The following is a 25,475-nucleotide window of genomic DNA, read 5'->3' on the forward strand; positions in this document are numbered from 1 at the left end:
TCTTTTTTGTATTATATATGTGTGTGTCTTCTAATATGTATGTAAACTGAAATACCCCTTAGGGGTATTTCAGTAATTTTACAATATTTCAGTAATTTTAACATTTTAACAGGTGTCAGTCCACTAGAGACTGACAACATCTTAGTTTTTTTATTTGTCTTTTATTTCTTTCGCATTTTTATGTAATCAGTGGTGGACTGCATAGGGTGCTGGACTAGCCCTAACGGTTAGAAATCTGGCCATTGGGGCTGGCCCAACAGCTAGTTGGACCAGCCCCTTGGTACATGGATGTGAAAGTATCTCCAACAAGATACTAATATCAAGACCTTAATATTCTTGATATTGAACCCACCACGAAAGCACAATAAGAACACTTTAGAACACTTGTGCACAAAAAGCACAACCCACAAATAACTCACAAATGCACAAAGGCATAAAATAATGGAATCAATTTATTGAGAACTTGGGCTTTGACTCAAAGCCATGAAGAAATACAAAGGGGAGAACCCCTATTTATAACATCACTAAAGGGGGCCTTGGAGGGGCTCCACCCATGGTCGTTGGAGCCCCTCCAACGGTCACAAATGTGACCGTTGGAGAGGGCCCAACGACTATGTTGGTGGGCCCCCCAAGGTACCTTTTAGGTACAAATCCAAAAAAGAAATAAAAAGAACAAAAAGAAAAATAAAAATAAAAGAAACATAATTACAGTCACATCCGAAAAGTGAATGTGCGCAAAAATAGGGAAAAGACTAAACTACCCTTATGACAAAATAAATAGAAATATATATTTTATATATATATATTTGAGTAGATACATATACATATATATTAATATATGTATATGTATTACCATATATATATAAAATATATATATTACATAATATGATTAATGTACATAATTTAACACCCCCCCTCAAACTTAGGGCAGGATGACCGAGAGTTTGCTAAGAAGGAAGTTGAAGCGCGGAGCACACAAGGCTTTAGTGAAGAAGTCTGCCAACTGATACTCGGACGTGACATATGGAAGGTCAATGATTCCTTGGAGATACGCCTCCCGAACATAGTGACAGTCCATCTCGATATGTTTAGTCCGCTCATGAAAAGTGTGATTTTTAGCAATATAAATCGCACTTTTGTTGTCACAGCAAAGCTTGGTAGGCCCTTCAATTTTGATTCCCATATCTTCCAGCAACTGATGAATCCAAACAATTTCCATGGTAGTAGTTGCCATGGCACGATATTCAACTTCAGTTGATGATAGAGATACCTTTTGCTGCTTCTTGCATCTCCATGAGATCAATGAGTCTCCTAAGAAAACACAAAAACCAGTGGTGGAGTGACGGTTATTTGGGTCACCTCCCCAATCAGAGTCAGTATAAACAATTAATTTTAACTCAGAACAGGAAGACAAAAAAACTCCCTTATTAATAGTGTGCTTTAGGTATCTCACGACACGCAAGATAGCACCCATGTGAACAGAAGTTGGTGCATGCTGAAATTGGCTTGCCGTATGCACCGCATGTGAGATATCGGGTCTGGTGATACTTAGATACATCAACGAGCCTACTAGTTGCCTGTAGGGAGTAGGATCGGAGAGAGGAACACCATCATCAATCTTCATTTTTGCTCCTACTATAGCAGGAGTTTCACAAACTTTATCATCTGTAATACCTGACCTGTCAATAATCTCAGATGCAAGCTTAGTTTGAGACAAAAAGTACCCTCTATGAGAGTATGCAACCTCAATACCCAGAAAATAAGTTAAGAAACCCAAATCAGACATTTCAAACTTATCCTTTAATATGGACTTTATGCTTTTAATCCCTTTAGAATCACTCCCAGTAATAAGCATGTCATCCACATATAGCAACAGAATAACAATCCCTGCATTAGACTTTCTAACAAACAAAGCAGTATCAGTAAAGCATGATGAAAAACCATTATCTAACATTACAGAGTTAAACCTATCATACCAAGCTTTGGGAGCTTGTTTTAAACCATACAGTGCTATCCGAAGACGAAGCACTTTCCCTTTAGGATACTCCATTCCAGGAGGAACATCCATATATACTTCTTCGTTTAGATCTCCGTTTAAAAACGCATTCTTAACATCCATCTGATAGATGTTCCATTTGTTTATTGAAGCAACAGTTATAAGACATCGGACGGTGACCATCCGAGCAACGGGGGCAAAAGTCTCCTCATAATCAATCCCATATTTTTGACCATACCCTTTTGCAACTAAGCGGGCCTTATATCTCTCAAGAGACCCATCACACTTAGTTTTGACTTTAAACACCCATCTACACCCTATTGCTTTCTTATCTTTAGGAAGGTCTTGAAACTCCCAGGTTCTTGCTTTCTTTAGGGCTTCAAGTTCATTGTTCATAGCAACTATCCATTCTGGGTATTTACGTGCTTCCTCAAAATCCCTAGGTTCTATGTACGAGTGAATGGCGCTTAGACAGGCTCTATATTTTGGTGAAAAAGACTCATATGAGATGAACCTAGAAGGGGGTTTTCTTGATCTTTCGGTCCTACGAAGATTTCCTTCACTTGAAGGGGTAGACTCACTATCATATCTTTCGAGAGCACTTCTAAAAGTACTCCTATCTCTATGAGAGTAGGTTATAGGATCTCTATGTGGTTCTTCATTAATGGATTGATCAGTATGAGATTCAACATTTAGATTTGTTTCATCATCGCTAGTATCATCATCTTCAGTTAACAAATCAAACAGAAAAAAATAATCTATATTCTCATCATTAGTTTCAAGTTTTTCGAAACCACTAACATTTTCCAAGAAGCTTACATTTCTGGAAACATAAAGTTTATCACTCTTAACATCATAACAACGAAAACCTTTATGAGTTTCAGAGTAACCAAGAAAGGCACAAGGAATGGCCTTAGGGGAGAGTTTGTCATTTTTATCAGTAAGGACAAAACATTTACATCCAAAAACCCTTAACCTGCTATAATCAGGTTCTTTTTCGTATAATTTTTCAAACGGGGAAATCTTGTTCAAGTTTTTAGATGGAAGTCTATTTATGAGATAGACAGAGGTAAGAGCAGCCTCCGCCCAGAGTTTTTTCGGTATATTTTGAGAAATGAGCAAGGTTCGTGTGGTTTCAATAATATGCCTATGTTTCCGTTCAGCCAACCCATTTTGTTGGGGGGTTTTGGGACAAGATTTTTGATGAAGAATTCCATAGTTTTCAAGATAGCTTTTAAATTCATTGGAAAGGTATTCGCCACCTGAATCAGTTCTAAAAATTTTCAAATTTCCATTGAATTGATTTAAAACCATCATATGAAATGTTTTGAAAGTTGAAAAAACTTCATATTTATGTTTAAGAAAATATATCCAACTAAACCTAGTGAAATCATCCACAAAGATAACATAGTACGAAAAACCTCCCTTGGATATCACCGGAGCTGGACCCCATACATCGGAGTGAACGATTTCAAAAGGTTTTGTTGTAAACATGGATCTTTGAGGAAAAGGAAGACTTCTCATTTTTCCAAGAATACATTCATTACAAACAAAATTTTCATTACAAAGATTCTTAACAAAAGGCAAATAAGAGATTTTAACAATGTTGGGATGACCCAATCTCTTATGCCATACATGAATATCTTTGTTTTGAGCAACATTACAAAATTGATTCTTGGGAATTTTAAGAAAATCAACATAGTAGAGGTCTCCTCTCCTAGAGCCTTCCCCAATCAATTTCCCGGACTGGCGATCCTGTATCCAACATTTATTAGAAGAGAACTTTATATCGCAACCATAGTCCGAGAGTTGAGAAACGGAAAGTAAATTTAAGTTTAGTTTTGGAATAAAACGAATTTTTGGGATAAAAAAATCTTGTTTTTCAAAATTACCCATTCCTTTAATTTCAAGAGGGGTTCCATCCGCGGTTGAGACAAAAGATGGAAGGCGATTTTCAGAATAATTGGAGAGAAAACAATGACTTGGAGTCATATGAAACGAAGCACCAGAATCAAGTAGCCAAGATGTCTTACCAAGAGAGGAAGAAGATGACATGGCGGCTCCAGAAGTGCCTCCTTTGAGAAGAGGTTGAAGAGCATCCATAATTTGATGAAGCGAAAGAGGTTCATTCGATGTTGAAGGCCGTTCCTCCGATTGGGATGCTAAAGCCGCGGCGAGGAATTTCTTCCATTTAGGACAATTTGGTTTGATATGTCCCGGTTCTTTACAAAAATGGCAAGTTAATTTGCTATAATCTCTCTTGCCATATCGATCATTTTGCCCTTGATTTTTGAAATGGGGCGGTTTGTAGGTCTTCAAATTATTACCGGGTCTTGACACGGCATTGACCACTTCATAGTCATTTTGAGAAGGTGTAGCAAGAATGCTTGGGTTATTTTTACTAATCCCCATACGTGTTTCCTCACCACTTAGCTTGGTGATGACATCTTCAATAGATGGGGAGGTAAAAGCCGATAGAAGGGAGGACCGAATTTGCTCAAATTCGGGTCTAAGACCATTTAAGAAGTTGAAGAAACGATCTTCCTCAAGTTGTTTGTGCCTTAACTCAATAGCTTCTCCACTCCATTTTGGTTCGAGCATGGCAAGCTCGTCCCAAATAGATGATAATTCGGCAAAATATTCCCGAATAGATAAATCATTTTGTTGAAGAGTCAAGGCTTTCTTTTGGAGGTAGTATTTGTGAGACAAGTCCCTTGACGTATACATTTTTTCAAGGTATAACCAAGCTTCGGAGGCCCTTTTAAATTTGATGATGTTGGCATTGATCTTGGTTTCAACGGACGAAAAAATCCAAGACAAAATTTTGAAGTTCTTCATTTCCCACTCATCATGCCTTTTGGAATATTCTTCTAAGACCTTTTGTCTATCTTCTCCTTCAAGAATTTTGATTTCCCCTTTCTCTATAATAGAAAGCTTGGGTTCGGGTTCCGATATGGATCCTTGAACATAACCCCAAAGACCTTTCCCTTTGATGTGGGCTTCCATGTTGCCGGCCCAAACATGGTAGTTTGAACCACTAAGTTTAAAACCAAGAGAGAAGTGGGAGTCTTTTTCACCCATTATGGAGAAGAGAAGATGAAAAATAAAGCGTACCTTAACGGATTTTCAACCTTTTCTTGACAAAAGTTGCTTCTAAAATATTGCCCGGAGCAAATGCTTTACTCAAAAACTTCACTAGCTTGAGGGCACGATTTTCGAGGTGCTTTACAAGAGGCGAAATGCACGATCTTCTTTCTTCCAACGAGGCTCTGATACCATGTGAAAGTATCTCCAACAAGATACTAATATCAAGACCTTAATATTCTTGATATTGAACCCACCACGAAAGCACAATAAGAACACTTTAGAACACTTGTGCACAAAAAGCACAACCCACAAATAACTCACAAATGCACAAAGGCATAAAATAATGGAATCAATTTATTGAGAACTTGGGCTTTGACTCAAAGCCATGAAGAAATACAAAGGGGAGAACCCCTATTTATAACATCACTAAAGGGGGCCTTGGAGGGGCTCCACCCATAGTCGTTGGAGCCCCTCCAACGGTCACAAATGTGACCGTTGGAGAGGGCCCAACGACTATGTTGGTGGGCCCCCCAAGGTACCTTTTAGGTACAAATCCAAAAAAGAAATAAAAAGAACAAAAAGAAAAATAAAAATAAAAGAAACATAATTACAGTCACATCCGAAAAGTGAATGTGCGCAAAAATAGGGAAAAGACTAAACTACCCTTATGACAAAATAAATAGAAATATATATTTTATATATATATATATTTGAGTAGATACATATACATATATATTAATATATGTATATGTATTACCATATATATATAAAATATATATATTACATAATATGATTAATGTACATAATTTAACAATGGAATGCCTATAAAAGGTCCCTCCTTCCCCTTGTAATATTCATGCTTATTGTCGAGCATTGTTCAATAAATTCCTTATTATTTTTTATGTTCTTGCTCTTTTTTGAGAATTTGTGATTGGCCCTTAGCGGCTCTTTGTATTTGGCCCATTAGTTTCTCTTGTTTTTGTGAGTGTGCACCTATGTAGCCACATTGTGACATTGTATTTGTGCACTTGTTGTTTCATTACAAAGATCTCTCTTGAATCCATCGATCACGATTCCTTCATGAAGCATAAATTCGAACCAGAGTCCCAAAAACCAAAAAGGCAAAATACCAAAAAAAAAAAATCTCAGCTCTGATACCATGTAATCAAATTAAGCGGAAAGCAAAATCATAATGTGCATAAGAACAAGTACTACAAGGGACAATACAAATACCAAAGGCAATACTAAAGCGCCTAAGTGCATATAATGACTATAAAAAGCCTAAATGTTTACAAGCACAAGTCCACAAAGGGACACTACACAAGCCAATCAATGGCAAATACATGAGATCATAAGAGGCACCAAAGAGCATACACAAAAGAACACAAAAAACATAAAAAATAATAATCTTTATTGAGATAGAATGCTTAGGAAAGCATAAACCAAAGGAGGGGACAAGAGGTCCCTTATATACAACAAATGGGGCTAAGGGAGCTCCCATAGAGTCGTTGGGATGCTTCCCAACGACTCTATGGACAAAAGTCTATAGTGCCCTTGGTCTTTAGTGAAAAAACCAAAACAATAAAAATAAATAAATAAAATATCTGTTTGTAGAGGACAAAACCTTTTGTGAGAAAAAAGACCAAAATGCCCCTAGAGGGCATTACCTATTACAATAGCAAAAAAGTATATTATATATACATGTAGATGTATATATACACTTGTATACATAAGACAAAAATACATACACAAATATATATATATATATGAATATATATATTTTAACAATATCCTCTTGGCGAATAAGCTACTTCAATACCTAAGAAATTTCTCAAGAAACCAAGGTTAGTCATATCAAAAATTTATTTTGTGTGAACAAGTCTAACAACATTTTCTGACCTATTTTCCTGGTAGATAAATAAACTGAAACTAGTTCTTGTCTGCTTAATTATGTGATCTTAGATCTCTTGTTCTTAACTGGTTTATGTGTCTTTGTGTGTGCATTGCTACAAATCTAGCCAACAAATGTGGCTTACAGAATCTGAGTTTTGTGATTTTCTGTGGCACTACTTCCATGATCTTAGTTGCAGAAATCTTCATGATAAACAATATGGTGAATTTATATGGCTTTTCTCCTTATCACTATAGGGTGGAATTACCTCATCAGATATAGCTTCAAAGGCCTTAGAGGCCCGCCGTGCAGAAGTTGTTGGACAAGCATTGGCTGGAGTCCCCTTGTGGCGGTTAGGTCCCGAAAGTAGGCATCCTTCTGTACCATATATTGTTTTTCCAGGTAATTTAAGTTGTTTCATGTACTCTTTCATATGCATTTGAATTATTAGCTGCAAGTAGGGATGTGCATTGGCCAGCCCAACCCAACCAGGGTCTGATGAGGTTTGGCCCAGCAATTGGGATGACTAAGGTCGGTGTGACCTGGTCACTTAATGTCACAGACTGAGTTTTGGCTCAGTTCTATCAGATCCAAGTCCCCATGGCCCCATGGTCATGATTGGAGGTGGGTCCACATTGAACGAAACACTAGATTTGAACTGCTTTAGATTGTGGACTCTGTAAATGGGAGAGAGGTTGATGATTTTCTGGATTAAGTGCTCTTTATGATGCTGTTAAAGGAGGTGGGGATGTTTGGATTAATGAGAACTGGTTTAGAGTCATAGGGATGCTCATTGGGAATTTGGGAAAGAAATTCAGACTCATTTTCAATGCTTACGATTGCCATAGCCACCTTGCTGCCGCTGGTTGGAGATGGCCCTACCCTCATTGCCCAAACCCTAAATCCTCTAAATGGCTAGAACTAAACAAGTTATTAAGCATTAAAAAAAAGTTAAATAATTGGGTCATCACTTCGGCCTGGTCAACTCAAAGTCTGACCCAAGTCCAACCCACCCTGATAATAAAGGGCTGGGCTTAAGACCAGTAAGTGATGGATCAGTACCTCCGACTAAACCGAGCCTAAGGTGGACTGGATTGGCTTGTCTGGTTAGGCTTCCCAGCACAATGCCCTCCAGGCTGCAAGGAAGCTAAAATAACAGTTTGGGATGGTTCAAACATTGGATGCTGGAAAGAAACAAATAAAAAAGATTTAGTGAATTATGATATTACATCTATAAAAATTGTAAATTTCGCTACTTTAAGAGATCTAGAAAAAAAATTAGTTCATAAGCTACAGTGAGAAGCCTATCTGGAAAATTTTTCCTGAAAATCTTAGTGTATATACGCATGTGTAGGGTAGCTCCTCGATTAATTCCATAATTCATGCAAAACCAATGTCACACTTATATTATTCTTCTATTTGAAAGTTACTTTGCACCGCTTCACCCAAGAATGTCCATTTTCCAGGTAATGTTGGTGATCATAATGCACTTGCAGACTTGGTCAACAGCTGGGCTCTAACGAGATCTTCTACGAAAGACATTCTTCTGGTAAGAGCTAAACAGGTGATAGTTTTTAAATTTTCATTTCCATTTTGTATTGACAATGTTCCTGTGTGAAGAGTGCTGAAAAAGGTAATTATGCTGTTGGAGCATTCAATGTGTACAATCTTGAAGGGATTGAAGCAGTAGTTGCAGCTGCAGAGGAAGAAAAGAGTCCTGCTATTTTGCAGGTAAGATAGTTTTGTAAATCAATCATCCTATAAGCCTAGACTCCTCTGGTGTCTTCCTTGTTTTCATCCTCTTACAGATTCCAGTGTGTTCTACTCATAATTTGTGCATGCTCTTGTTTTTAGCATTTTTCTTTTAGTTTTTCTGTAGTTGATCAAACAGTTCTTCAAAAATGCAAAAACCAAATATGTGAATTACATAAAAACATGCTATAAAACAAGAACTTAAGAATCATATTCCCCAATGGATATTTCTTAATAACTGTCATATGCTGAAAAGAATTAAGTTTTAAACATGAGGTAGAAGAGAATTAGAATGGTACCACCAGACAAGGCTTGGTAGTTTTTTTCCCACCCTCTCTCAACTTTATATCTTTGTCACAGTGCCATGTTATTTTTGTGCACATATCTCACATGATAAGTCATGACATGTAATCCAACACCAAATTCGTTATGATGCAATCATGACACATTGATTACCATGTCTCATCCAGTCAAAATGGTTAGCACATTGCCAGTTCATTGCAATATTAAGTTTTTTTAATGTGACCCTATCAACACATAATCTGTTGCCTTTTTATTTACCATTTTGATAGTCCCAATAACGGCTGCTCCCACTCTTTAGTTTTTACTTTTTTAATCTTTACTTTTTAATTAATTAACATATAATGTGAGTCCCAAAAACAAGCCACCCCATTTCTTGAGCCCAACGTCTCTCTCTCTCTCTCTCTCTCTCTCTCTCTCTCTCTCTCTCTCTCTCTTACCGAGGCTACCTTGGTATTTTTAAATAGTTCAAAAATGCCATCACATGAAGTGAACTTTTAAACGAAATATATTTCAAAATTCACACACAAACAGACACTCACTTTTCGCCATGTCACAAGTTTTACAAACTTAACGAATTTGTGTCGCATATGCAAGTCACATACACATACATATCCATATCTTTGTTACATGGTTTGGAAATTTTCATATTAAATGACCTTTTCTTATTGGATAATCATGAGATTTCCTAACTTTGTATTGGTGGATGACATGCTAGCATGTTCTGACTCCATGAGGATCATCAAGATCCACACAGAGTGATCAACAAGGTTGTAAACACCATGTTTAAGCCAATCCTAGGCAATGACATAGACTAACGACATCTCTTTGACTAGTCTCAAAAAACGTTATATGGGTTCCTTCCTGACCCCGATTTCCCCTTTGAGTGAATTAGGCATGGATTTGCATTAAATCGTGAAGCAAGCAATTAAACAAATATAGATTAGGTTTTTTTGCAAACTAGTCTCTGCCTTGTGCGTCTTAGCAAATATGTCCCTGCCTTTTGTTAACTCTTTCAAAATCATCTCTGAGGTTAACAACTATCGACCTTGTTGATTGTAACCATCAAGAGCAAGCCAAATTACAATCCTGGACTTATTGAAGGACCATTTTGAGAAGAAAAAAATTAAGGCAAGGATTGTTTTTCAAAAAAATGGCTATAGATAGGTTGAATTTGGGTCGGTATATTTCAACTGGCTTATAAATCGATTGTTTTCTTTGGATTGGGTTATTACTCAAACGAATATGGGTTGATTTATTTGGATTGAGTTATAGAATAATTGGATTTGGATTGTGGAATAAGGGCTTAGATTTAGAAACTTAAATAGGGGTATGATGGTGTTAAAATATATATGTATGTATGTATATACTCATGTATATATATACATATTCATATATATATATATATATATAATCAGTTTTCATGTATTCTGTCTTACTCTTACTCAACTTAAAACCTCTTGCTTCCAATGTCTGTCTCCATAATTCTAACTTAGCATTAACCCCAGCTCTAGACTCATCAATCAAAACAATATCATCAGCAAACAACATACATCACGGCACATTTTCTTGAATTGATCTCGTAAGTTCATCCATCACTATAGCAAATAGGAAAGGGCTTAAAGCAGATCCTTGATGTAACCCAACCGTTATAGGAAAATTGGTTGTCACCCCTCCACAAGTGCGGACATTGGTTACTACTCCTTCATACATATCTTTAATTATACTAATGTACTTGAGAGAAACACCTTTCTTCATCATTGTCCACCAGAGAACGTCCCTAGGTACTCTATCGTAAGCCTTCTCCAAATCAATAAAAACCATATGCAAATCTTTGTTCCTCTCTCTATTTCTCTCAATAAGTTGTCTAAGAATAAGTGTTAATATACATATATATATATATATATTGTAATAATTTGCCCAACATGGGCATTTTAGTCTTTTCACATGTAATTATAATTGTTTATTAGAAACAGTTATATTTTATTTTCTTCTTTTTTTTTCATGCCATTGGGGCCCCCACTCTATAGAGTCATTGGGAGCTCCCCAACGTCTCTATGAAGGGAGCTCCCAATGGCCTCCCTCATGGCTTGTAATGCCCCAAAATTTCAAACTTGTAAATCTTTGAAAATACGTAGAAAATAAAAAGGTTTTTCAGAGTTTTTATTTTTAAAGAATCAACGGAAACAATTTATTTTGAAAACACAACAAGTTCACAACTTTGGGCATGTTAGCACAAAAACCTTGCTCAAAACCACTATAAAAAGTATTTTTACAAGACAAATAGAAGATCAAAATATATTCATTAGTAACTGTCATTTGTACAAAAGTTTGGGAATTCCCCATGAGACAAAACTCCAAAACTCAAACAAGGAACCAGGACTCAAAAACTGCGAGCAGTAGAGCGAGGCCTCGAGTCATCTCGCATCGCATCATCGCCGTCAAGTAGACTGCCTAATCGTCACCTTCCCATGAAATGGGTCAATCGACAAAAACTGGTAGGTACACAAGTAAGACAATAAGGAACTGAAATAACCATTTGATAAGTAGTTTAAGACAATTTATAACTACGAAAGCAAGAACAACTAACTATGCAGGAAATGAGCTATATTAGCACAATCAATTTATATCATAAGTAGGGATGAGCTAACATGGATAATTGATTTCGCATGCAGAGAGTAACTAACTACCACAGTTAAGCATAAACAGATCATACATCTCATAAGTGATCAAAAGTGTGAACAAGATATTTATTGTTTCGATATTAGCTGGCTTGTGGGTACGCACAGACGCGAAATGTAGAAACAGCCGAGATCGATCCAGGGGTTTATTATGCCATGTGTTTTAGATAATCCGGATGATTGACTGAGTCCGTTCTCCAAGAGGACGCTCAATGACCAAGAGAGAATTCCTCGAAGGCATTCATGGTCACGGATGCATCCTACTTCTGCAGAAGTACCTGAGAGCTACCACCTAGGATAATTACGGTAGTCCCTTTCTCCTAACTTCGATGACTTGGGAAGCCGAGTCATTTGCCTGTAGGGTGGTCATTAATGATCTGTCCATCGGAGTTTTTGTATCATCCATCCTCTCTCTTGATGAACCGTAGGAGGCGAATGGGCACGACAGAGGTTTCTTAACCGTCGTTCCATTCTACATACTCTGGTTTGTTAGATCTACTCGAGCATTTTACCTGTGAAGCCGAAATGTAACCATATTGTATGTGTTTCATCAAGTGTGTCTCGCACGTTCGAGGTTTTCTACGACCTCTCATCCTACTCATCGTAGAATCATCTGTCTAAGTGGATGATTAGGATGATAGGGGTATGGGTCTCTTAAGGAGAACCCAGCACAGTGTTTCGCAAGAGCATAATGTACAACAAGAAATTTCTAGCATGCTTAACATAATGCGAAACAGAAAGTATCATGCAAGTCTTAGGATTGCCCTGGATCCAACAAAACACTCCCGAGTGCATCGACTCGGAGTGGAGCAAGGAGCTAGGGTGCTCCAGCTTGCTTTGCATATCTGCGCTCTTGAGAAGCCGAAGCCCCGCACGGGAACCCTTTTTTCGAGATTAAATCCCCTATACCCAACTTCGCATCTTCCCTGAAAAGAGCGAAGTTGGTAGGTGATCTTGTACGCCCTGCGAGGCAATGCGCAAAAGGATCCACAAGGGCGTGACCACGTATTACATGCGACGACAAGGAACGGAAAAACAACAGAAAGTAGAAGTGCGAAAACAAAGCCTATGCACATCAAGCGTGGTGGCAACAGAAAGCGTAAAAAACAGGAAAGTAATAACAAGAATTTAAATGCAAGAAAAATAAAGACAAGAATTTAAATACAGAAAGGAGCATGTGCACATAAAAGCGCGGCGGTGACATAAAGCGTAAAAAAACAGGAAAGTAACGACCGGAATTTAAATGCAGGAAAAGTAAAGACAAGAATTTAAATGTAGAAAGGAGCTTGTGCATGTAAAAGCGCGGCGACGATAGAAAACGTAAAGACAAGAAAGTAAAAAAGACAAGGATCGCGAAACCACGTTCTTGAGTTAAAAGTGTACATATATAGATATACGTATACGTATATATTTGTCATTTTTCATTTTTAGATTTTTAATCCATATTGTGTTATTTTAGTTCTTTATAGTCCTTTGCGCAACTTTTCCCTACCTTGGGGAGTTGCGATTCTGTGTACGCCTGCGAGCGTAAGTGAGGATGGGCTCGGGCCACGAGGTGCGAGCGTGCTCTGTTATGCAATCTGTGAAAAGGTAAACAGTTAGCATGAAAACAACAAAAGGAAAAGAAAAAGGAGCAGGGAGGTATGCAGCTGCCGGTCCAAGCAACGAAAAGGGGTAGGAGCGAAGCCCCTGCTGGAAATCGAGGAGGCAGAGACAGGAGGGTGAACCCCCATTTGCCGAGGTAAACAAAAGGGGCAGGGGGTAGGGGCACGGCCCCTGCCTCCGGTCGCTGGCCCGATCAGAAAGGAAGGGGAGGGTGCAACAACACCTTCCCTCAGACTGAAAGATGAAGGGAGGGCAGCGTGCCCTTCCTTGCAGGAGGAATTGAAAAGAGGCAGGGGGTCGAAGTCCTCGCCTGCCGGAAAGGTTGAAGGCAGGGGTCTTGCCCCTGCTTGCCGATAAAATAAGGCGGCAGGGGTGAAGCCCCTGTCTGATCAAAAGGAAGGAGGCAGGGGGCTCCGCCCTTGCCTGCCGGAACCTGACAAAGAAGAAAGAGGTAGGGGGTCTCGCCCCTGCCTGCCTGCAGAATAAGGAAGGAGGCAGGGAGCTCCGCCTCTGCCTGACAGAGAAGAAAGAGGCAGGAGGGCTTGCCCCTGCCTGTCGGCAGAATAAGGCGGCAGGGGTGCTTCGCCCCTGCCGGGCAGACGAAGGTGGCAGGGGCGATGCCCTTGCCCGTCTGCTGAAAAAGAAATGACAGGTGGCAGGGCGACACCCCTGTCGGAACAAGATGAAGAAGGTGAAGAGCGAGACAAAGACGAAGAGGAAGAAGGAGGGGAGAGGGGTTACCTGAGTATCGCCGGCGTAGAGACCGTGGTGGCCGGAAACACGAAACGAGAGGGGAAGGTTGGATGCCCGATGGCGGCTGTCGGGAAGCACAACAGAGAGAGAGAGAGAGTGTCGCCGGGGGTAGTGGCGGAGGGTCGCCGACGGCGGTGGTCGTCGACGGTCGACGGTGGCCTGCCGGAATCACAGCAGAGAGGGAGAGAGGCGCTGTGGCGGCCAAGAGAGGGGGAGGTTAGCATTTCTCGTATGAGAAACCCTAACCCTCGACTTCTTAAAATAGAGGTCGGGGGGTATACCCGGGTTCGGATCCGGGTCGGGTCTGACCCAAAATCGATTTTTTTTTTTTTGGGGGGGGGGGGGGGTTACATGGCTTGTTGTATATAAATAGGGGAGGTGTTCCCCTATGTTTTTCAAGCATATTATTATTAACATGGTATTATTTTACTTGTTGGTGTTGCCCTTTGTTGTTTCTTTGTATTGTCCCATAGTGGACTTTTGCTTATGCGCTTTTGTGCTTGTATTGTGCCTTTGTAATTGTCCACTCTTGGATTTGTATGTGCTTTTGCACTTTGTTCTTGTAATTCTGCATACTTCATTACATATGGTCATTTTTTGTAGTAATTTGACCATGGTCAATGTATGACCATGAATAGTCTAACATCCTTCTAACGGAAGGACCAGTCTGCACTAACAGAAAGGCAGGCACGTTCAAATTTTTTTGATGGATATGCAGGGAAAAAAACTTTTTTTGCTAAATAAGAAGGGGAATTTGTTTTGATGAATATGAAAAGGATTTCTTTTGTGATGAACAAGCAAATCTTGAGTTTGGTCTGGGTGTTACCAAATATTGAAAACTTGTTTTAGGTTGAAAAACTGTTTCTCCAAATTGGAAATTAAAATCTATATTCCAACAGATGAATACTTTAATAAGCATAGTTTATTCTATTTTCTTTTTATTGGCTCCTTTTTCATATCCTTATCTATGAGGCCTTTTAGGCCATCACTGATTTGGAATAATTTTCGTTTGAGTTTACATGTTATTTTAAACTTAATTTCTGATACAATCTATTAGTTAACAGCTACTCTCTCTCTAAATATTCAGCCATTTGTGCTTCATTTGCTAAAAAGTACTCATTTTGAAATATTTTGTGGACCATGAAAAAAAGGAGACTGTACATGTAGAACAAAACAGATGCAAGTATTTGAGAGTTTTGTAATTAATTTGAAGGCAAAATGTAAAGTTAAATTCTTAAGTTGGGTTAGTGGAAACCCAAGTTCACCTAATGAAATATAATGATTGATAAAGGAAAATTTCTGTTGCATTACAAATTGGAAAACTTAGGTTTCTTTTTTTCTTATTGCTGAAAAGCTAGGTGCTCATATGAAATTTTTCTTAGTTTTGATCCTCCTGCTTTTTCATATCTTTCTGTCACTCACATTGAAGTCATTGTGACTATTGTTCAGATTCATCCAAGCGCCCTGCAACATGGAGGTCTGTCGTTGGTCACGTGCTGTATCTGTGCTGCAAAACAAGCGCATGTAAGTTAACTAGAATTTTGTTTTTACTGGAACAGATGATTCTCTGTAAATCCCAGAATGAATGCTATCATCAGAATTATACCCTGAATTCAATCATGTAATTAAGTAGCTATTAAGGACACACTTTCCTTTGCAACAAGTAGAGCTGTTTGCACTTATCATGTTGATGGTAGCTCTATACTGGTATGAATAGTTCTGTGAAGTTATCATAGGAATGCACTAGCTGTCCTTGCTATACTTATTTGGGTTCCTCCTCTCACCACATGATTTTCATCTCTTTTTTTTTCCTGGTTGCTACTTCTTGCAAGCTAGGCAGTTGCGTCTTTCCAGAATCATCTAATAACTGGTTGATTGCATACGTTGTATGGTTATATTCATTTTTATTTCTATATGCTTATTTTTTTTAAATGGTTAACAGGTTCCCATCACAGTTCACTTTGACCATGGAGGTCATAAGAAAGAATTATTAGGAGCTTTGGAGTTGGTATTTCTTTTCACCATTAAACATTCCTTTTGTATTGTGTAGCAGAGTAGTATGAAATCTTGACCTTTTATTATGAAGACTTGATTTGTATTCATGTCAAGAAGCAACAAATTGCATAATAATTGATAGGATTGTTTAACTTGTGATCCTAATCTTTTTGCCTTTATATATATACCAGGGGTTCAACTCAGTTATGGTTGATGGTTCTCATCTTCCATTTGAAGCCAATGTCTCATTTACAAAGTGCATATCATCCTTGGCACACTCAAAACACTTATTGGTTGAAGCTGAACTGGGTCGCTTGTCAGGAACCGAGGATGGCATGACAGTTGAAGATTATGAATCTAAGCTTACTGATCCGACTCAGGTTAACACTGCATGTACTTTTCTAAATGTAATAAAATTGTTAGTTACTTTAGAGATTTTATCTGTGAATGTTTCAGGCTCAAGAGTTCATGGATGAAACTAGTATTGATGCCTTAGCAGTGTGTATTGGAAATGTACATGGAAAATACCCAGCAAGTGGCCCCAATCTCAAGCTTGATTTACTGAAGGTTGGTTATGGAAGTTTGAAATTGTTAGTGTCATGTATGTGCCCATTAATATGAAGAACATATTCAGTGAACTGGATCGGTTCCATGATGTTCCATTTTTTACTTCGATATATTAAGATGACCTGCATGAAGTTCTGTGGAGAAAACCTACTGTTTTACACAATTTCTATATATTTCAGCCATTGTTCCACGCTCAATGTTGTGGTGATATCCTTATTTTTTCTTTGAAGCATGATGTTTTTATAGTAGCTGTTGTAACGACCCCAACTCATACCCAAGAAAAAATGCATAATTTTTTTTAAAAAATCAATTGCGGAAATCTTCGCAGAGACCCGGGGCCTTTACAGTTCCACTTACAACTGGATAACTCGACACACCACAGGGGATCTTACACTCCATCTTTCAAATCCAAACCCAAACTGAATTAACTTTATTAATTAAGAAGTTATAGAGTCATGAGACAAATAAATAAGAACATCAGAGTGCAAAAAGGAAAATAAAAAGAAAGAGTCCCGTTCATAAAAGCATAGTGGCATGTTATTCATGATTTTTGCGTATGAATACATCGATGGTCAAAGTGGATCATCGTTGGTCGTGTGAGCCTTGAGCATGTGTTGCTCTTTGTTTTAGTTGTTCTATGCATTGCAAAAATCAAATATGATATTATCGTTCTAATTGCATTGTTCTATATTGCCACGGGCTGTGGTCTTGTGAAGAGTTTCGCTTATAGATTTGCGAACCTATGTTATTAATTCTGCATGTGGAATTGTAAATTAAAAAAATGAATTAATAACAAGATAAAATAAATTAAAAGAACAGTGTAATCTACGTTTTCCTTGATGTCCCTTCTATAGTATGAGAATCTTGGACATTGCGATTTTGGAGAACCATAAGGATACTAAGACTCCGTGTACGTTGTTGTGCCCTTGAACCCGATATTGAGGTTCTTCTTCTGACCACGATTTTAGAAAGATTTCGCCACTTTGCCTATGGGTGGTGTGTAGACACAATTGTTGTTTTGGTATACCAAGAAAGTGGCATAAGTGGATGTGGATTTCCCTGGTGTCCTGACATTAGATGTGGATTTTCAATGTTCTAATGGATGGTGTAGATTCCTGATATCGGTCGAGGGCTGAGTGTGGAACTCAATAATAAAATACAAATTATGTGTTAAGCTACAACTGGGGACTCACTTGACCTCGGGAAATTTTACCTGTTTGGAGTATCCACCGGCAACGGTAATAAAAAGAGGAACTTAAATTATGTGCATTTAATAGGGACATGCATATTAAAAGAAAACTCTGATAAAAGATAATAATTTATTCATGCATGTGTACTGAAATCATGCATATTCCTGTTATGCATTAGATCATGCATATTTACTTGTTCTTTTGTGATATATTGATGATTGTATAATATGTGATTTCTATTACATGATAATTGTTTTTGTTGCATAGTTGATGTTTCCTATTGATAATAATTGTTCTTTTTTGTTTAGCAATTGATCTCTATTGCTTAAATGATTATTTGAATTATGAATTTGTCATAACTACATCTCTTCAAAATATTGCATGAATCTTATTTGTGTCATTTTTATTTATTTGTTTTATTAGAGGGATTCGTACACAGAATTCTTTGGATTATGACACCCCTACTTTTGTGTTTTTACAGTCTCTAAGGCCTAGTGGAAGGACTTGCTTTGCGAGGAGCTACGAAGGTTATGCAACTACTTTGTATACTTTTCTTGGGACAACGTGGCTCTTCTTTTTGCTTTATTATTATTTTATTTGCTTATGTCTCAGACTCTATGCACTTTAATAAATAAAGCTGGTTTGGTTTGGAAGATGGGTATAAGATCTCTTGTGGTGGTGGTTGTATTTAAACTGGAAAGGCCCTTGGTTTCTGAAATGTTTCCGTACTTGTGTAAAAAAAAATTTGTTACTTTTTCACGGGTATGAGTTGGGGTCGTTACAGGTTTGGTATCAGAGCACACCACAAAATCTTATATTTTACCATCTTTTAAGTACTAAAAGTCTTTTTTTGGTGATTGAGCCATGTCCAAGAAGTGTCAGCAAGTCATGCCTCGTGCACTAGAATAGTCTCTATCACTGGTAAGGTTATTTGATGCTTTTAAGATTGTTTGAATTTTTGTGATGACATGCTAGTATAGCTAAATGTGAATTCTATTAAGAATGTATATGTATATACGGGTCCAGATTTGGACCCTCAGACCCGATTCGATCAGTGTATTATATATATATATATATCAAGGAATAGGGCACGATTCTTATTGATTAAGAATCGTGCTTCTCGTGTTACCTCCTCTCTTCTCTTCCTTACAGTAGTGATACAGAAGATCAAGATTACAGGTGCGTGATTTCTTAGATGGTATCAAAGCAGGTTGAAGCCTAACGATCTGGTCGGTTTCCTCCCTTTTCTCTCTTGTTCTAAATCAGATTCTATTTTGTTCATTTCTCAAACAAAAAAAATCGATTTGATCGTATTGGGTCATTTTCCTTTCAGCCATTCTTTTCTCTCAACGTCAATCTGAATCCGATCGTGTCTGATCAGATTTGTTCCTTTTTTTTTCTTCAAAAGGTTTTTCTCTTTCCGATATCGACTCAGGCCACGTTACTTGATCTTATTTTTTCAAAGGGAAGAAACGTCGACCACGCAGGATACTATGCCTACCGCTTCAGATATTACCAAGTTTCAAGGGGCTGTCTATGTACGACGAAATAAAGACAATGCTCAGTGAACCGATGTGCACCCTAGAAGGCCTGAGAGGATTCGTCATCCTATTGAAAGATGGGTTAGTTATAACAACTTCTCTACAGACTTGCAGTTGTTCATCTTCCAGATTGAAAAACAGGATGAACCTATTAGTTTTTTACAAGCATCTATGTCACTCAAATGGGTTGAAGCCATGAATGAGGAAATGAAAGCTTTACATGAGTGTGGAACTTGGGAGATTGTTCTTAGACCATCAGACAAAAATGATGTACAGTCTAAATGGTTCTATAAAATAAAGTATAAACCGGATGGATCTATTGAACGCTACAAGGTAAGGTTGGTGGCAAAAGGTTTCACTCAAGAATATGGGCAAGATTATGATGAGACTTTTAGTCCTATGGTCAAGATGGGAACTATTCAATTAATTTTGTCTTTGTCGGTTCAGTATGGATGGACTCTTAATCAACTTGATGTCAAAAATGCATTTCTGCATGGTAGTTTGAAAGAAGAGGTGTATATGGAGCAACCCTCTGGTTATGCAGAATATAGCCCCAGCACACATGTTTGCAAACTACAAAGAGCCATCTATGGGTTAAAGCAGGCTTCTTGTTCATGGTTTGACAGTTTTTCCCTTGAAGTTCAGCGATACGGTTTCATTCGTTCTCACCTCGATCATTCATTGTTTATTTTCTGTGATCGTTAGGTACGTACCTTGATTCTTATATATGTAAATGACATTATTATTACTGGGAATTCAAATGAACACATAAAAGCCACGAAGGACTTACTGAGTCGATAGTTTAAGATGAAAGATTTGGGAGTCTTGCATTATTTCTTGGGAGTTGAAGTGGATAGACAGAATGGATCTCTTTCATTAACCCAACACAAATATACCTTGGATCTGTTGGAAAAGGCAGGCATGACAGATTGTAAACCACTATCCACTCCTAGTGTATTAAACCACAAGCTCAGCTCTCAAGATGGGGAATCATATAAAGACTCCAAGCAATATCGTAGTCTCGTTGGAATGCTTCAATACCTCACCTTTACCAGACCAGACATTGTGTATGCAGTGAACCAAGTGTCACAATTCATGTATGATCCACGAACAGAGCATATGAATGTTGTTAAGAGAATTTTTCGATATTTAAAAGGCACTCATGGAGATGGTCTAGTTTATCATCAGTCCAAGTCCAAAGGGGAGCGACATCGATTAGATGTTTACACAGATGCAGATTGGGCTGGAGATCCAGATGACAGGCGATCGGTTTCTGGATGGGAACTTGATAGCGTGGAGTAGCAGGAAACAACGTGCAGTTGCACGATCCACTACAGAAGCTGAGTACCGATCTATGGCGGCCGCTACAGCAGAGGCTACATGGCTGAGACATCTTTTGACTGAGATTGGAGAATCTATTATGCCCACCAATCTCCTTTGCGATAATCAAAGTGTCATACAAATTGCTTTCAATCTCATTCATCACAGTCGTACCAAACATATAGAGATTGATCAACACTTCATTCGGCAAAAGATCGAAGATAGAGAAGTTGAGTCAGCTTATGTTCCCACAGCTGATCAAGTGGCAGATTTGTTTACTAAGAGACTTACCAGCGTCCACTTTTGGTTTTTGAAGAACAAGTTGTCCATGGTACGAAACCATGCACAACTTGAGGGAGACTCTTAAGAATATATATGTACATACGGGTCCAGATTTGGACCCTCAGACCCGATCCGATCAGTGTATTATATATATATCAAGGAATAGGGCACAATTCTTATTGATTAAGAATCGTGCTTCTCGTGTTACCTCCTCTCTTCTCTTCCTTACAACAGTGATACAAAAGATCAAGATTGCAGGTGCGTGATTTCTTAGAAATTCTTTATTGTGTATATTATTAATGGTGAATTTATTATGTTAATAGCGTTCGAGATTAATCCTAAGAGGGTAGGATCGATCGGGGTATAACTTTTTCAATTTTCCATATTTTAGATGTATCACCGCACTCGTGCTTCTTCTTCTTCTGCTGCTACTCATAGTTTTATCTCTTCATCGTCCGCGAGCTTGCTTGATTTGGTCCCTTCTAGCCTTAAGAAGGCTCTCGATGTGATGTCACCTATGGGTGCATCCTCTTCTTGCGGGAAGTATTTTCCTATCGTTTGCGTGATGATCGAGGGACAGGAGTTGTCTGCCTACTTGGTCATACTAGATATGACTTTTTACGATGTCATTCTGGGTACGGACTGGTTGTCCAGACATAATGCTACCCTTCAATTTCGGGGTAAAAAAGTCATATTGGAGCATTTCGAATTGTCTGCGTTAGTGTTTTAGTCGACTAGACCGACGAGCGTGGTGAGTTTCCGGATGTCTTTCCCAAGGACTTGTCGGGATTGTCACTGCACAGAGAGATTGAGTTTTTTATCGAGTTAGTGCCTGGTACGACACCTGTTTCTCGAGCACCGTATCGCATGGCACCTGTAGAGTTAGTGGAACTGGAGAAGCAGTTATAGGAGCTTCTTGACAAAGGCTTTATAAGGCCGAGTGTATCTCCTTGGGGTGCACCGGTCCTTTTTGTTAAGAAGAATGATGGTTCAATGCGACTCTGTATTGATTACGCATGCTGAACCAAGTGACGGTGAAGAACAAGTACCCATTGCCTAGTATCGATGATTTATTCGATCAGCTGAGGAAGGTAAATGTGTTCTCGAAGATCGACCTTCGTTCTGGGTACCATCAGTTGAGGATCAGGGCGGAGGATATTTTGAAAACCGCATTCAGGTTCAGATACGGGCATTACGAGTTCCTAGTGATGTCCTTTGGACTTACCAATGCCCCTGCAGCATTTATGGACCTCATTAATTGGGTCTTTAGTTTGTGGTTAGACTTTTTTATTATCGTATTCATCGATGATATTCTTATATACTCGGAGAGCATGGAGGAACATCGAGAGCACCTACGGATCGTATTGCAGATACTGAGAAAACATCAAATTTTTGCTAAGTTCTCAAAGTACGAGTTTTGACTCGATAGGGTGATGTTTCTCGGCCATGTGATCTCTATGAAGGGCATTAAGGTCGATCCAGCCAAGGTGGAGGTTGTATTGTCATGGAAACAACCGAAGACTGTGACAGACTTCAGGAGTTTCTTGGGATTGGTGGGCTACTACCATCGATTCATTCAGGACTTCTTGCGTATAGCTGCCCCGATGACTCGACTATTGCAAAAGGTGAAGTTTGATTGGTCACCTCGGTGTGCGAAGGGCTTTCAGGAGTTGAAGAAGAGGTTGACTACGGCCCCAGTTTTGACGTTGCCTTGTGGGACGGGTGAATTTATAGTGTACAGCGATGCTTCAGGGACTGGACTGGGTTGTGTTCTTATGAAACACGGAAAGGTCATCGTGTACGCTTCTCAGCAGCTGAAGGTGCACGAGAAGAATTACCCCATGCATGACTTGGAGTTAGCAGCAGTGGTCTTCGCGTTGAAGATCTGGCGTCACTACTTATATGGGGAGCAGTTTGAGATCCTGTCTGTTTACAAGAGCCTCAAGTATATATTCACTCAACGTGATTTGAATTTAAGGCAGCGTAGGTGGTTGAAGTTCCTGAAGGATTATGACTTCTCCATCGCCTACCATCTTGGTAAGGCGAATATGGTGGCAGATATACTTAGCAGGAAGGCGTCGGTCATGGCAACCAGTCTGATAGGGCATAGTTAGGATCTGATCGAGGAGTTTGTTAGATGGCAGTCATTTGTGTTGGGATGCAGGCACAGCCAGAGATTATAGATCGGATCGAGGAGCTTCAGTCAGTCGATCCAGATTTTGAGAGGTTGTGTGTGAGTGCCCAGAAGCCAGAAACGCAGTTTCGTCGAGTGGAGGATGGGACCATCATGTTCAAAGACAGATGGTAGGTCCCAAAGGCATTGCGGGAGGAGCTGATGAGTGAGGACCACAGGTCTAGATATTATGTTCATTCTAGTTCCACCAAGATGTTCAAAGACCTTCAGATGACTTATTGTTGGAATGGGATGAAGCGGGACATCGCGGAGTTTGTGTCTCAGTGTTTCACCTGTCAGCAGGTGAAGATCGAACACCAGAGACCTGGTGGACTTCTACAGCCGTTAGATATCCCAGAGTGGAAGTGGGACGATATTTTGATGGATTTCATCGTAGGATTGTCGAGGACCTGACGGTAGCACGATGCCATCTGGGTGATAGTGGACAGATTGACGAAGAATACCCACATTTTTCCTATCAGGATCTGTCAGAGCTTAGTGAGTTTGGTTGATCTCTATGTGGATGAGATAGTTAGACTTCACAGGGTACTGTGTTCGATAGTGTCAGATCAAGATCCTTGTTTCATGTCTTGATTCTAGTGCCAGCTTCAAAAAGCTACTTCGTTCCATCCACATACGGACGGACAGACAAAGCATATGATACAGACACTCGAGGACATGTTGTGAGCGTGCGCTTTGGATTGGGCAAGAGTTTGGGACAAGCATGTGAAGCTTGCAGAGTTTTCGTACAAGAATAGCTTTCATGCGAGTATTGGTATGGCTCCGTACGAAGCTCTGTATGGCAGACCATGTAGATCTCCCGTGTGTTGGAATGATGTTGAAGTGAGAGCAGTGGAGTCTCCAGAGATCATTCAGCATTACGCGGACTAGGTGTGTTTGATTTGGCAGAAGAGCTATGTCGATCAACGGCGTAGGGAGTTGAGTTTTGATGTAGGTGATCACGTGTTCGTGCAGATTTCTTCTAGAAAGAGTGTCTTCTGGTTCGGGAAGAAGGGAAAGTTAAGTCCTTAGTATGTGGGACCCTTTGAGATCCTCGAGCGGGTTGGGGAAACCGCATACGGTGTGGCACTTCCTCCTCAGTTTTCGCAAATCCACATCTTTCATGTTTCGATGTTAAGGAAGCATGTACTTCACCCCTCACATGTGATTCACTATGAGGCGATCGAGGTACAGCTTGACTTGACAACAGATGAGAGGCCAGTTGAGATTGTAGATCGCCAGGAGAGGACACTTCGTAGTAGGACGATCTCGTTCGTGAAGGTGTGTTGGCAGCATCACGGACTTGACGAGTGCACCTGGGAGCCTGAGGCGGATATGCGTCAGCACTACCCACATCTTTTCGGTATGTTCTAATTTCGTGGACGAAATTCTTTTAAGAGAGTAAGGATATAATATCGCGTATTTTCACACTTCGTCATTTTAAGATTTTTCAAAAATTTGGCTAAGTATAGAAGAAAAATTGGTAAAGCCTTGATATAGGCTGATGTTTTTTTAGTTTGGGCTTGTCTCAGGTCTCATTGACAAGGTCGAGACGAGCCAATCAAAATGTAAGAAAAAGTTTTATTTTCAACCTTTAAATTTGAGCGAAAATCGAGTTATTTTTTAATGAATTTCAGAGCCAAAATTTGAGTTATATATTGTTGGATGTGTTTCAAAATTCTGAGCGTAGCGGTATTTTACTTTTCTGAATTTGGGTTACGATTGGTACGAAAATTGCGCTTTTTTAAAAAAAGACTGCCTCGACGGGCCGGGTCGGATTTGGATCGGACTAGATCCAACGCATTTGATCCAAATTAATATGGATCTGGACTTTATCCAAGACCCATATTAATCTGAAATTGATCCAGCCCTAGATCCAATTGGGGTTTGGATATGGATTTAGATTTTGGATCTAAATCCATATCCAAAACACACCCAACGAAAATTCAGCTTTAAATTTACTTTTATATTTAAATTAAAATTAATTTAGAGTTAAAAAAACTCACAGAGGGATAAGGTACCCTCTGAAAGTTTTTAGGTATTTAATTATTAATAAATAATTAATTAATTATTTTAATTAATTCCAAAATTTAATTTTTATGGTTGTTTAGGACTCCTTGATAGAGTCCTTATACATGTTAAGTAGGCTAAAGAAGGTTTTAGAAAGACTATTTAAAATGAAAACTTTGAAAAGTCAACTTAAAAAGAGTTTTAAAATTTTTGAAAAAAGGAGAGTGAGAGTCCCAAAAAGGGAAACCCTCTATCTCCGGCCCATCTAAAAGGCGCTGGAGGGGTCACCCCCTATTGGTCTATATATACTTCAAAAAAAAAGAGAGAGAAAG

At 39.0% G+C, this 25,475-nt stretch overlaps 1 protein-coding gene across 2 annotated transcripts in view; it reads left to right on the top strand.

Moving 5' to 3' along the window:
• Positions 1-25,475, top strand: part of LOC149816138 (ketose-bisphosphate aldolase class-II family protein) — a 157,420-nt gene that overhangs the window by 123,989 nt on the left and 7,956 nt on the right. For both annotated transcript variants that reach the window (XM_089987328.1, XM_089987329.1), the window contains exons 34-40: positions 7,232-7,376; positions 8,441-8,523; positions 8,595-8,705; positions 15,515-15,589; positions 16,008-16,073; positions 16,252-16,440; positions 16,517-16,627. In XM_089987328.1, the coding sequence (XP_089843454.1) occupies positions 7,232-7,376; positions 8,441-8,523; positions 8,595-8,705; positions 15,515-15,589; positions 16,008-16,073; positions 16,252-16,440; positions 16,517-16,627 (780 nt within the window). The remainder of the gene's footprint in view (positions 1-7,231; positions 7,377-8,440; positions 8,524-8,594; positions 8,706-15,514; positions 15,590-16,007; positions 16,074-16,251; positions 16,441-16,516; positions 16,628-25,475) is intronic.

This window comes from Nuphar pumila, chromosome 14 (genome assembly GCF_984573655.1).
Source record: "Nuphar pumila chromosome 14, dmNupPumi1.hap1.1, whole genome shotgun sequence".
Taxonomy (NCBI): Eukaryota; Viridiplantae; Streptophyta; class Magnoliopsida; order Nymphaeales; family Nymphaeaceae; genus Nuphar; species Nuphar pumila.